The 13,435-nt window shown below is 40.9% G+C and overlaps 1 protein-coding gene across 1 annotated transcript in view; it reads left to right on the plus strand.

Annotated features, from left to right (window-relative positions):
- Positions 1-13,435, plus strand: part of si:dkey-233k19.3 (dynein heavy chain 11, axonemal) — a 37,810-nt gene that overhangs the window by 19,761 nt on the left and 4,614 nt on the right. Inside the window, 22 exon segments of the mRNA XM_029450979.1 lie at positions 159-301; positions 1,335-1,496; positions 3,802-4,035; positions 4,197-4,343; positions 4,466-4,579; positions 4,666-4,809; positions 5,660-5,842; positions 5,941-6,042; positions 6,131-6,265; positions 7,589-7,762; positions 7,901-8,136; positions 8,318-8,440; positions 10,575-10,779; positions 10,913-11,077; positions 11,304-11,444; positions 11,691-11,861; positions 12,289-12,411; positions 12,544-12,633; positions 12,635-12,670; positions 12,672-12,739; positions 12,817-12,965; positions 13,045-13,172. Of these exon segments, the coding sequence (XP_029306839.1) occupies positions 159-301; positions 1,335-1,496; positions 3,802-4,035; positions 4,197-4,343; positions 4,466-4,579; positions 4,666-4,809; positions 5,660-5,842; positions 5,941-6,042; positions 6,131-6,265; positions 7,589-7,762; positions 7,901-8,136; positions 8,318-8,440; positions 10,575-10,779; positions 10,913-11,077; positions 11,304-11,444; positions 11,691-11,861; positions 12,289-12,411; positions 12,544-12,633; positions 12,635-12,670; positions 12,672-12,739; positions 12,817-12,965; positions 13,045-13,172 (3,173 nt within the window).

The raw sequence follows: 13,435 nt of genomic DNA on the forward strand, positions 1-13,435 counted from the left end.
TGAGAACAATCATAGCATTTTCTTCATGAATGAACATCATCAAATATCAAACCTGTTCAGTCTTTGAAGTCATTCTGAAATGATAAGGTTGCATGAAGAGTGAGTATTGATCACTAGAGCTTGCCAGACAGTGATTATGACTGTGTCTTTCCCTCCAGGAGAAATTCCTGAGCTCTTCAGTGAGGAGGAGATTGAAGGTATTGTGTCGGGTGTGAGAGCTGAGGTCCGAGCCCTCGGACTGCTGGACAGCAGGGAGAACTGCTGGAGATTCTTCACTGACCGAGTTCGACTACAGCTTACGGTATTAAACCTTTTCCTTTTTTAAAGAAATAACTATTCAGCCGTGCTTCTAGCCTTGTCAGTCTGAAGAATGAAAGGATCCTGCTTACTGATATATAGTTGCGCTTTCACTTCAGCAGATTTTGTCCTGATCATTTGTTCAATGACCTTTCATCACTATTCCTGTGATGTCTACGTGAGCGATGTTCTGTCAACATTTTATTGTTCTAAAGATATTGTCACTTTAAGGACAGAACCTTGTAACTACATAATGTCAGAGACTAAAGTAATAGTCATTAGTAATATAGTATAGTAACACATGACAGCAGCAACATGTGACTCATATAGTCTGTAGAAACCTCAATGGACTTCATAATTGTAGAGATGGTTCTTTTTGAATTGACTTGAATAGGAAGTTATTATTTATTTATTTTTATTTAATTTAGCTTCTGTTAATACTTTATTGCGGCTGTAGCCTCGGCTAGTCTGTTGGCTGCTTTTTTTTAGTTTTCTAGTCGACCAGCAAGAATAATTCAGATCCTGTTAGCTATTAAAGTGGAGGACTTATTAAATGGCCAACACCAATCAGATCAACATTGTGTGCTAGATTATTTTTGAGAGCACTTGAATGTGCCTTCACAGCTGACATTAACAACAAGAAATTAATACAAATATTACACATACTTTAGAGTGTTTGAGCTACAAAATGAAAAGCACAGCTGCTGTGTAGTGTTATTAAATATGTTTGACAGTCTCAGTACACATGTATGCCATCCAGCTAATCTTTGCGCCAGGGCCTCTGGTAGCGTCACCGTCTGCTCCAGCCAACTGGGAATGTGGCTGCCTGTCCTCGTGCCAAGGGGACGAAAGTGGGGGCACAGAAGGCTGCCAGTTATGAGTTTCCCTTTTGGATGCATCTGCGATATCTATGACCTGTGTTGGTTTTCCTAAGCGCACTTGGCTGTATATCTTGTCATGCTCAAGTCTGGGGACGCACGTTTGTACAGACCTGTTAGTTTTGGTGACTCTTTGTCTCCCTGCTTCCTTCTTTGTAGGTGGTACTGTGTTTGTCTCCCGTGGGCAGTGCCCTCCGTGTTAGGGCCCGTCGATTCCCTGCTCTCGTCCAATGCACCACCATTGACTGGTTCCATCCTTGGACCTCAGAAGCTTTGCAGTCTGTCAGCTACAGGTTCATCCAAGAGATCGAAGGCATTGAGGTCAGGCCTTTGAATCCAAGTGCTTTATCTCACCATCTCTCTCCTAATATTTAAATTCTGAATGGAATTATTATTTTTTTGCTCCGTGCTTTCCATTGCAAATAGCATCTATGATGTCACATGGGTGATCTATGGGTTTCACATACAGTACAGTATCTTCCCTAGCTTCACTATGTATGGAAGCGTAATGCATTCATTTCCGTTTTTCTGACTCATTGTGATTTAATATTTCAGAATTCCGAAAAAAGTTTTCATGAAAAAAAAAAAACTGCTCTGTTTTTCTTAATTAATAAAATACCTCAAAATTCCAAGAAAAGCTCTCGTATACTTAAGAGTTCAACTCTATGGAAGCGAACATGTTCAGCCTGTTTAGTTTAATCCAGTTTTATTTGCTTTGGGTTTGAGACATTGGGAAATACTTGTCTTTAAGTAATATAGATGGTATTGTTATTATCATTATTATTATTATTATTATTGTTTTATTGTTGTTGGAGAGTCAGGCGGATCAGCAGCAGCAACCGTACTCCATGCAGGTGAGAGCTTCTCGCAGGATTTTGAGGTATCTTGTTCGTTCAGAAAAACAGAGCAAATATCTTTTCCTCAAATGAATGCGTTACACTTGCATCGTTGTGTACCCCATTTTTCTAGACTGAGTTAGACTTTAATGAACACCTTCTAATTACTACAGTGCAGCTGGATTAACTTTTCCATAGATCCTTCATCATTACTTCTCTGCTGAGGTACTGACAAATTGCCGAACACATGCCTGGAGACTCACAGTGAGTGCAGGCATATCATTGTTTTCCATCATAGCAGTGGAACGATCACAACCCAGGATCATTTATGTTAATGAGAGAAGAGTGATTAAGCACATAACGACCCTCTAAGGAGGCACAGCTGTCACAAGCAGGAAGTGGCATCACATATGTGAACATGTGCCAGACTATTTCTTTCCACTGTTTGTGTGTGTGTGTGTGTACATCTGTCCATGAGTGGAGGTTCTGTAGCAGTCGTGCCTAAGAAGCTGTGGAATTATTTAGAGCATTAGTACTTAATTAAAAGTAGTAAAAGCTACTTCAGCACTAATATTAGGTTGAGTTGAGTAATGGTTGTAGCAGCAGCTGTATATACCAGTATTGGATCACGGGGGGGGGGGAATAGTAGTTAGAGCTGCAACCAATAATCAATTAGTCGATTGAGAGAAAATAAATCTGCTATTATAACTATTCAATAGCTATTACTATTTTCGTTTTTACTAATTTTTGTAAGCAAAAATTCATTTGCTGTCATACATGATTGTAAACTGAACATCTTTGGGCAAACAAAACAAGATACACGAAGACACTACTTTGGGCATTTTTCACAATTTTCAGACATGTTTTAGACTGAGCGATTAATTGAGAAAATAATAAGTAGATGACTAATAATATAATCAATAAAATAAAGATAATTGTTAGTTGCAACCCTAGTAGAAGTAAAGTTATAGTAATAGCAAGGTGTTTAGAGGAGGACTTCAGAAATGACTTATTTTAAGTTCATGTGCATTAATAAAATTAGAAAATATATATTTTGAAAAGTTGAAACAAAACAGTATGTGATACATTAATGTATATTTAAAGCCATGAATGATTGTTTATCTTCTTAAAGAGGCTGGGAAACAAGAAATTATCATTTATTTAAAGTTAGAAATGCACAAGCCACTAATAGTTGTTGCACACGACCAATCAATGAGAACTTGTGTCGCATCTCAACTGAACATAGCATGCTTTGTCAAAAAGCATTATGTCAGATCTTAATTAATAATGATTTTTCTCCTACTGGCTCCATGATCATTAACAATGGCTTTTTGTGAGTTATGGTCAGGTTTGATCCTGGTATTGTCTGCTCATTTATTTTTTCTTTAATTGATCGCTAACTGTATGATTAATAGAGGCTCTGTGTCATTGAGCACCATGTGATGAATACCTAGTTGGAATGTAGTAGAACAGTCGCTGTAGACAGTGTTTAGAAAGTTGGACGACATCGGAGATAATGTAAACGGTGTGCATGTTTTACAAGCTGCATGTCAGTGGACTAAACACATTATTTTCACAGAGGTTTCAAAGCCTAATCATTCCTCCTAGCTGCACCTAAATTTCAGATTGAGTAAGTCAGGGTCGGCCAAGTAAGATGGCAAAACTTGTAGATGAATTCAAAATTTATGAAGATAATATTTCAGTCCCCATCAGGTTGGGGATGTTAAACTCTACTCAATTCAGCTCACCCTGTTCTGCCCTCACCCCCCTTGTCTGCTTATTTTTTACAGCCTGCCGTCCAGGAATCCATCAGTCTTTTCATGGCCTACGTTCACACCAGTGTCAACCAGGCAAGTGAAAAATACCAGCGCAATGAGAAGAGGTACAATTACACCACCCCCAAGAGCTTTCTCCAGCAAATCACCCTGTACAGGAACCTTCTGGAGAAGAGCCGAGCTCAGCTCCAGCACAAGATGAACCGGCTTGACAGCGGCCTTCAAAAACTCCAAACCACTGCCGCTCAGGTAAACGTCTTCATACTGTAGGGGAGGAAATTAGGCTGTGAGGTAGTAAAATTAGGAATAGTACTACTACTAAATCTTTGTTTAAGCAGTGTGGGGTTTTTCCTTCACATTAAGTATATTACACATTGAAGTATGTGACGTCATTTTTTTCTCTGTTTTAGGTTGAGGATCTAAAAGCTAAATTGGCATCCCAAGAAGCTGAGCTGACCTTAAAAAACCAGAATATTGAGGCTCTAATTACAAAGATTGGACTTCAGACTGAGAGGGTTAGCAGCAAGAGAAAAGCTGCGGATGTCGAGGCACAAAAGGTAAATATCGTATATTGGTTTTCATTCACATTTTGGCATTGCACTCTTCATACCTTGCCATTCACAGCATGTACTTTGTTTGTGATTTAGTTCATTAGGGTTGTTTGTTTTGTTTTTTACAGGTTGCTGTCATCCAGGCAGAAGTCTTAGTCAAGCAGAAGGACTGTGAACATGACCTAGCCAAGGCAGAGCCCTCACTGACAGCTGCCACAGCAGCACTGGACACACTCAACAAGGTGCTTCATCTTATCAAACAAGACAAAAGTCCATCAAATCTTCAGTTATTCTTAAGACAATATAATGTGTATAATTCTTTTTTTAGGTGAATCTTACTGAGCTGAAGGCTTTTCCAAACCCTCCAGCGGCAGTGATCAACGTAGCTGCAGCTGTGATGGTTCTGCTCGCTCCCCGCGGTCGAGTGCCTAAGGATCGGAGCTGGAAGGCGGCGCGGGCCTTCATGGGCAAGGTTAAGCTGTCATCGTGTCAATCACATCTGCCTGATTAATGCCAATCTAATTTGTGTGTGGGCCTTGACCCTGGCCCTGCCGAGCTCTCCAATGCACACATTACAGCTCAATGGCTCTATGAATATGCTCACTCAGTAGGGGAGCAAGTGTGTTCTCAACCTCTAGCCGCTATTAATGCAAGTGTGACCATAAAAAGATGAATGTGGTTTTTTAAAAGCCTGTAGAGTTTTTGCATGAAATGTAGTTAAATTATTCCTTTTCCAAAAGCATATTTCTTTGTTATTTTAGACCTAGTCTGAATTATCTGAATTATTTCATAGGTCAGAAATGCATATGCGCCTGATACATCCCTTTTTATATATGATTTTAAAAAATCAGGCTACAATTTCTCTGGAATCCTTAAAGGTGGGGGTAGGTGGGCAACAGTTAAAGAAAAAAAGGAAATGTCAGTGCCATTCAGTGGGGAAGATGACAATTTTTATAAAGATACAGGGTTGCTGTTTTTTCGATACAAATAAAAAAATAATATATATTTTACATGCATTCAGGTAGTCCGTGTCCGCACTATGCTTTTTCCCTTTCCCCCTTTTTTTATTTCACATAACAGAGATCATATAATATATACAATATAATTTGTGTGGAGTTTAATGGAGAAAAATGTAATACTATATTTGTTGTGTGGGACTGTCTCTTGTAAACATAGCATTACATTGTTATGATTTGTGTCTCATTTCCAGGTTTATTAATAAGTTAATTATTTGTAACAGCAACTGATTATAGACTGGTATCAGCCCAAAATGCTTGTGCAGGTATTAATTGAACCCCTGTATTTTTGTTAATGTCTGTCAGGTGGATGATTTCCTGCAGGCCCTGGTGTCATATGACAAGGAGCACGTCCCTGAGGTCTGTTTGACTGTAGTGAAACAAGAGTATCTGAGAAAACGAGAGTTCCACCCTGATCTAGTTCGGACCAAATCTACAGCTGCAGCTGGTCTCTGTGCCTGGACCATTAACATTGTCAGATACTATGAGGTCAGGCAATGCCTTCAGATAAGTTGTAGTTATGTAGTTTGTTCTGCATTGTGGAGCTCTTTTCAATAAAGTATTCCTCCTTTTTTTTGTTGTTGCAGATTTATTGTGAGGTCATTCCAAAGAGGCATGCACTATCACAAGCTAATGCTGAACTCGACACAGCAACAGCCAAAATGTTAGCAGTTAAAAAGAAATTGACGGTGAGTGCAATCAATGTTATTGTACTAAATTAAGTCACTCAGTCTAAAAGCTCTATTTTCAATTCATTTATCTGCTTTGTGTCTCCAGGATCTTGATGCAACCCTCCAAAGCCTAACCGCTCAGGTTGAAAGGGCTACAGCTGAGAAAATCAGTTGTCAGATGGAGGTGGCGCGTACCAACCAGACCATAGAGCTGGCCAACAGACTGGTCAAGGGCTTAGAGGTAAGCAAGGGGAGACAGAGGAGTTTGTTGGTGTCATTAGGGCAGACCTGGCATAAAGTAAACTGTCAATTTGCCGGAGCCATGCATGGAGAGACGCTGGTAATCGAATTGCATCAGTAATCTGGACGAGAAGTTGTTATGTCCTGGCAGGCCGGCCTGACAGTTTTGTGAGTAGATCAGGCAAAGGGAGATTTTACAGCCTGGCCCAGCAGCATACTGGGGACTTGTGAGACAGGTAGAGAGGGCTGGACCACAGAAAACGCTTGGCTGAACTGGGCAACTGGCTGGCTGAATGGTTTCCAAATAGAGAAAGGCAGAGAGATGGCAGGAACGCTACACTAACACTGCTCTCAGTCAGTGCGGTATAGAGGTTGTGTATGTTTGTGTACAGAATGTGTGTGTGTGTGTGTGTGTGTGTTTGTACATTTCTGTGCTCATGTCCTTGCGCAATCTGTAGTTTCTAGTATAATAATAATAATTCCTTCTCAATTAGTTTTACCACAAGTTGAAAAGGGAAGTTATGGAATATGTTAATGTTGAATGCTGCTTATTTGTATACTATGTGTAATATTATATTAAACTCTTTTGTATTCCTGTGCATGCCTTTTTTCAGGCTACAGTATCTATTATCTGTATGGATGCTAATATGAAATAAAAGATGGCCATTTCAGTGGTCAGTTTTCTTATTCCAAAATAATAAATGTGGTTTGCATGGAACAGCTTGGCTTTTAACCATATCAAGATAAATGTTTTGTCTTTATGGCATTGACCTGGAAGCAATAGTGTTCAGACTAATAAATCAGGCCGTCTATATTTAATCATTAACTTACCTCAAAGCCTCAACAGCTGTTGGGAATTAACAATGTCTCACCCCAGACTGAGTGATATTACAGGCAATCCATAATACATTAGAGTAAAATTATAGTGATTTTTAACTGTCTGAGAATTTATTATCTGACATATTCTAGATCCACAGCCCCTTGTAAGAAAATGCCACGCATGATTTATTGTTGTAGTGCTGTCACAGTCTTAGTATTGAAGGTTTAAATGAATGCTAAATTGATGCAGAGTGAATCTACAGCCAAAGTTCCAACGCTATTTTAAGGGAATTGCACTTGTATGCTTTACTGCTAACATCTTCTTAATGTGTGCAATAAATGGAGTGGCCAGCACGTACATTTTCTTGCAGTGGAGATTCTTCTTCAGTTCTTCGGTTTAAGCCCTCTTCAAATGGGCCAGAAAGATTATCTTTGTATTAGTTTTCTTTGTGTCTCCTGTGTATTTTTAAAAAGGATATTGAAGTTTGCTATTTGTGTCTTGCAGTCAGAGAAGGAGCGCTGGTCCCGGGCAATTGTTGAGTATGAAAAGCAACAGAAAACCCTGTGTGGTGATGTCCTCATCACTTCAGCATTTGTCTCTTACATGGGTTACTTTACCAGACAGTATCGTGTGGAGCTCCTCAACAGCTCATGGATCCCTTTCCTTCAGTCTCAGAAGGTAAGGCCAGCTTTTCCACAGACTTTGAGTTGTTTAGACAACACTAAAACACAACAGCAGAGACTGTGAACTTAGAGCTCATGGTACCGCTGCCAGTGCTGCAACTAGAGTGACATCATTCCTCTGTTTCTGTTCCAGGTCTCTGTACCCCTGACAGACGGCTTGGATCCAATCCTCATGCTTACAGATGATGCCACTGTGGCTGCCTGGCATAACCAGGGCCTGCCAAATGATAGGATTTCCACCGAGAATGCTTCCATCCTGACCACCAGTGAGCGTTGGCCACTCATCATCGACCCACAGCAGCAGGGCGTCAAGTGGATCCGAAACCGGCTAGGGTCAGAGCTGAGGGTGGTGCAGCTGGGACAGAAAGGGTGAGAAGGGGAAGTATTCTGAATGCAAATGTGTATGTTTTTTATTGTTTCTGTATTTTTTCAGTAGCTTTCTCTCTACCAACATCCACAGGGACTGCTAACATATGATAGCATACAAATGTGCTTTCCCAACACACATTGGTTTCACCCGTTTTATTCAGTGTCCTTCTTTATCCCGTAGGTATCTAGATGTGATTGAACAAGCTCTTGCCTGTGGTGAAACAGTTCTCATAGAGAATCTGCCGGAGAAGGTAGACCCAGTCCTGGAGCCTCTGCTGGGTAGAAACACTATTAAGAGAGGAAGGTTAGTACTGAAATATTCAATAAATATATACAGCATTAAAGCAGCTCACAAATAGTAAATGCTTTGTTTAGTTAAAGCTATTTAGCATGTGGCTGGTGCACACACATTTTAATCAATGTGCGTTTTTTTTTTGTATCCCTGTTGATCCACGAGTCGATATGCCCACAAGTCGTCCCAATGTGTCTGTGGTGTTGGACAATAGGAGCAGATTTGCCAGATGGTTGAATCTCACTGAGCTTTGAAACACCAGTGAGACATGACTGAATGCATTATTATTGCCCACTCTTTAGATTATAAATGAATTTGTGGCGCGTGTTCTGAATCCCTGAGGCCAACATATTGATTGGCCCCTCAAGACGGGTGATAGATGTATATTTGTGTGTTCATATTCTTTAGGTGTGATGAATATTAAACAGCTGAGCCTCAGTGTAAAAGCTGAATTGAGGACAGTCATGGTTATGTATAAGGACTCGTGCCTCCCATAAAAAGATGGCCTGTTACGCACTAAATTCAGTGGTCCTCCATCATCATGGCAAACTCAATTCAGCTTCAGAAATCTCACAACAATGATCGGCTATTTGCTTGCATTTATTTGGAAACAGCATAGTAACATTACTGAATCAACTTTACACTCACTAAGACGCATCTGGATCGTTTTTAAATCATAACGTGATGTTATTTTTAAGTAGTGAGGTCATAAATGGGTATTTTGTATTTACCACCAATGCCACTTGATTTTTTAACATGCTATTCAAACTGCCACTTTTTTGAAACACTATGTTTTTGGTAAATCTATCTGATGTCAAACCTGATTTTCAAACATGACTGCTGCTGCTACTCTCTGTATTCACTTCACAAACAGTGCCACCAAAATAGCTGCTCTGTAATTACCATTGTTCGGTTACCAATTACCCCATAACACGCAAAATCCAGAAAATATCCTTGAGGGGACAAGCAACAGCAGTATAAATAGAAAATACCCCATATTGACATTCTGCTTTGGCTTTCCCCTCAAAAATGTTTACATCTTTCTTGCTCTGATCTATGTATGACCATGAATATTGAATATCTTGGCACATGTTCATTGAACTTCTTCTGAAATCCTGTCTGTCCAGACATAACAATTCATCATAGTAAATCTGATTATAAGTTTATCCCTTGTAGATGACCCACACACTTGTTTCTGTCGATGATTAATACAACCTGCTGGGGCAGCCATGATGGATCTGGTGGGGATCCACAGCTGAAGTTCATTAATAATTGGAATGTTGTAGAGTGTGAAGTAATGAATACTAATTATTCCTTTCATGGCTGACGGAAGACTACAAGCCAATCCATCAGCAAGGACTTTAATTTGGTGGAGTAATGGTTCTATCAATAGTACATTAATTCTGGCTTGTGAAGATATAGAGTTGAACCAAACCCAGGCCATGAGGAACCTGTGCCGTAAAAATTGGGGCCTTGCCTGACATCTAAGGGGTAATTAGAGAAAAATGAAAAGCCACCAGGTTCGTCAAGCCATCGCTAATTTAATTGAAATGCAGGAACAGATAAATACTGGCTGCTGTGGTGATAATCTTTCATCATGTTTCAAGACTATTTGTCTACAGTATGAGTGACAGTTGGAGCCAGTGTGAAGTTATTTCCTCTGTTGAGGTTGCTATGCATGAGAGGAAAGGATCTGATGCTCAAGACAAAAAACTAGCCTTCAAGACACAGAGAGTTTGCACTGCCACCGCTCAAATATTCCAGAGGATCATCATCATTATCATCATTCAATCCTAATTGAAATCACCTGCACTGCTCTTTAAAGGAAAGCACTGGTGATGATTTCTAATCATCTCGTCGTCATCCCATCATCATCAATGTTTAACTTTCTAAAAGTCTATCGCTGGGAAGTCAAAACCAACCAGAGCAAATTTAAATGTGCTGCCGTCTTTACACTTAAATTCTTTGTTCTTGTCAGACAGGGAAAAATAAATAATTACAACAATTTATTCAGCAAAGACAATAACTCTAAACATTAAAGTTCGCTCTCGACCTTGGGAATAATAGTTTCATTTCCATTTCTGAAGCTTTTAACCAGTTTGTTTGCTCAGTTGTCTTTTTTAAATTGTACTCCCCTGTTATCCAGGTACATTCGTATTGGGGGCAAGGAGTGTGAATACAACGACAACTTTCAACTCATCATCCACACTAAATTGGCCAATCCCCATTTCCCTCCTGAGCTCCAGGCCCAGACCACCCTCATCAACTTCACAGTGACTCCCGTGGGCCTGGAGGAACAGCTGCTGGGACAGGTCGTGTCCCGGGAAAGGCCGGACCTGGAGGCCCTAAAGGTGAGTCTTTAAGCATTTTATGTCGACTGTTAAACCTACAGAAAAGCTTTTTTTATTGGTGATTTCACATACCAGACATCAGTCCTTAATACCAAAAAGAATAGTCTGATTTGTTTTGTGTACGGTTCTCAAGATGGAGCTGACCAGCCAGCAGAACCACTTCAAGATTGAGCTTAAGAGGTTGGAGGACGACCTGTTGAGTCGCCTCTCTGCAGCCCACGGACATTTTCTGGGTGATATTTCTCTAGTGGAACAACTCGAGAACACCAAGAGCACAGCCGCTCACATTCAGTACAAGGTGAGGTTATTACAGCAACTGGGTGCTAACAGTTGTCCAACTGTAGTCGGCTGCATGCCCACTACAGTTTTTGTCACTCGAGTGTTTTTGAATGTCACACAACAGCAAGTGCCTCATTTTATTGCATTAGCTGCAAATGATGTGCAGTTAGGAATATGTGTAATGAGAGGGTTTTGGAGCATGACTGAGAGCCTAATAGCCCATTTTGTGCAACTGGAACACACAGGTGGTGGAGGCCAGAGAGAACGAGACAAAGATCAACGAGGCTCGAGAGCTATACCGCCCAGCAGCTGAGAGAGCGTCACTCCTCTTCTTCATCATCAATGACCTTAGCAAGATTAACCCCATGTACCAGTTTTCACTCAAGGTGAAACCTTTACCCCTGAAGTGATCTCAGGGGACACAAATCGTTGTTGGATTTTTTTAACTTTTTGACCAATATTCCGTTGGCTTCTTTTAAATCAGTGCCGTTTGTATTTATTGTTTCTGTACAAATCAGTTTAAATGTTTGCTTCTATACCAAAACTTCAGCAATGTCTTGTGTCTAGCTGTCGATCCAGTGCACGGCTTAAGATCCTGTCTAAGTGTCTGCATCCCTTTGGTTGTATTCCAGACCTTTAACTCGGTGTTTAACAAAGCAATGGAGCGTGCAGAATGGGACGAGGATGTGAGGACCAGAGTGCACACCCTCACTGAGGCCATCACTTATTCTGTATTCCTGTACACCAGCCAGGGCCTGTTTGAGAGAGACAAGTTAACCTTCTTGTCACACACTGCCTTCCAGGTGAGGGACTCAGGGCCGCCTCAAAGGTGGGGCCTCCTGTCATTCTCATCAATCAAAGTACTTTTCTGCCCCCACATTAACTTCAATTAAAAGCAGTCCGCAGGACCATACGCTGCTATTGATTACCTCTCACACCTTGCTCCACGGCTGCTGTTCAGACACTTGGTTCTGACAAGGGGGCTGGTTCTGATGGCATAATGCAATTATCTGTCACCGCGCCAACTGTTTTCATCTTAGAAATTGTGCTGCTCTGAAGGCTGTCCTTCATGTGGCTCTTTCACATTCAGAAGCACTTATTCAGCCTGTATGAGTTTATACGATCCCTCTGCCAGAGCTTTCTTGCCGTTTTTTCATTTCTGTGGAAATGATTTAAAAGAGATCAATACAACATGGATCATTACAAACTACTCTTGTTCCTTCCCCTCAGATTCTGCTCAAGCAGGGTCTGATTGATGCGCAGGAATTTGACTTCCTACTGCGTTTCCATGTGGAAGCTTGCAAAGTTAATCCTGTGTCCTTCCTCTCTCCACATGCCTGGGGAGCCATTAAGGTACAGCTAATAACTCATGTGCTCTCACAATGTAAAGGGTCACATTTAGATTCTTGTTAGCCATCAGTTAATCTCTACATACCCTATTCCACTGCTTAGAGATATCTTGTAATATCTGTTATTGTTATATAGACCATTTCTACAATGGAGGGCTTCAATGGACTGGACAAAGACATGGAAAGCTCACCAAAGCGCTGGAGGAAGATCGTAGAATCCAGTTGTCCCTGAAAAGGAAAGACTTCCCCAGGACTGGAAGAACTAAAAGTTCCCTCCAGAAGCTCATTATCCTCAAAGCACTTCGCCCTGATCGGATGACCTATACGCTAAGGTAAGTAAGTGAGCAAAGTACAATTGTATTTGTAAGTGATGTATATCACTAAACCTTCCGACTGTGTTTCCTGGCAGGAACTTTGTGGAGGAGAGCATGGGAACTAAATACGTGGACTCGGCCAGGCTGGAATTTGACAAGTTGTATGAGGATAGCAGCTCTTCAACCCCTGTGTTCTTCATCCTGTCACCTGGAGTGGATCCACTCAAAGATGTAGAAAAACTAGGTACTGCGTGTGTTGTTTGCTATTCATACATTCTGATCACTTGGTAGGCATGATGAGTCTAATTATTGTTTCTGTGCAGGTTTGAAGCTGGGATTTTCCATTGAACAGGGCACTTTGCACAACGTCTCCCTGGGCCAGGGGCAGGAGGAGGTAGCTGAAAGGGTTCTGGGGACTGCCTCTAAACTTGGACACTGGGTCATTCTGCAGGTAGGAAGCAGTAATATCCAGTAAATAGCTTACTGTAGAGCTCTTCCAGCGAGCCTGTAATGCACCTAATGATATTATCTCATCCCCTGAGCAAGGAAATAAACTCAATTTGGCTCAATAAAAACCATAATTGGCTAAATCAGCTGTATAAATGCCTCCTTTTAAAGGGAGAGGGCCGCAGCCAAGTGAGTCCCTGAAGGTTTTCGTACTAAATGAGAACATCGCAAGACATTTTTTTAGCATGAATATTACACAACTGAACA

The sequence above is a fragment of the Cottoperca gobio genome, chromosome 16 (assembly GCF_900634415.1).
Source record: "Cottoperca gobio chromosome 16, fCotGob3.1, whole genome shotgun sequence".
Lineage (NCBI taxonomy): Eukaryota > Metazoa > Chordata > Actinopteri > Perciformes > Bovichtidae > Cottoperca > Cottoperca gobio.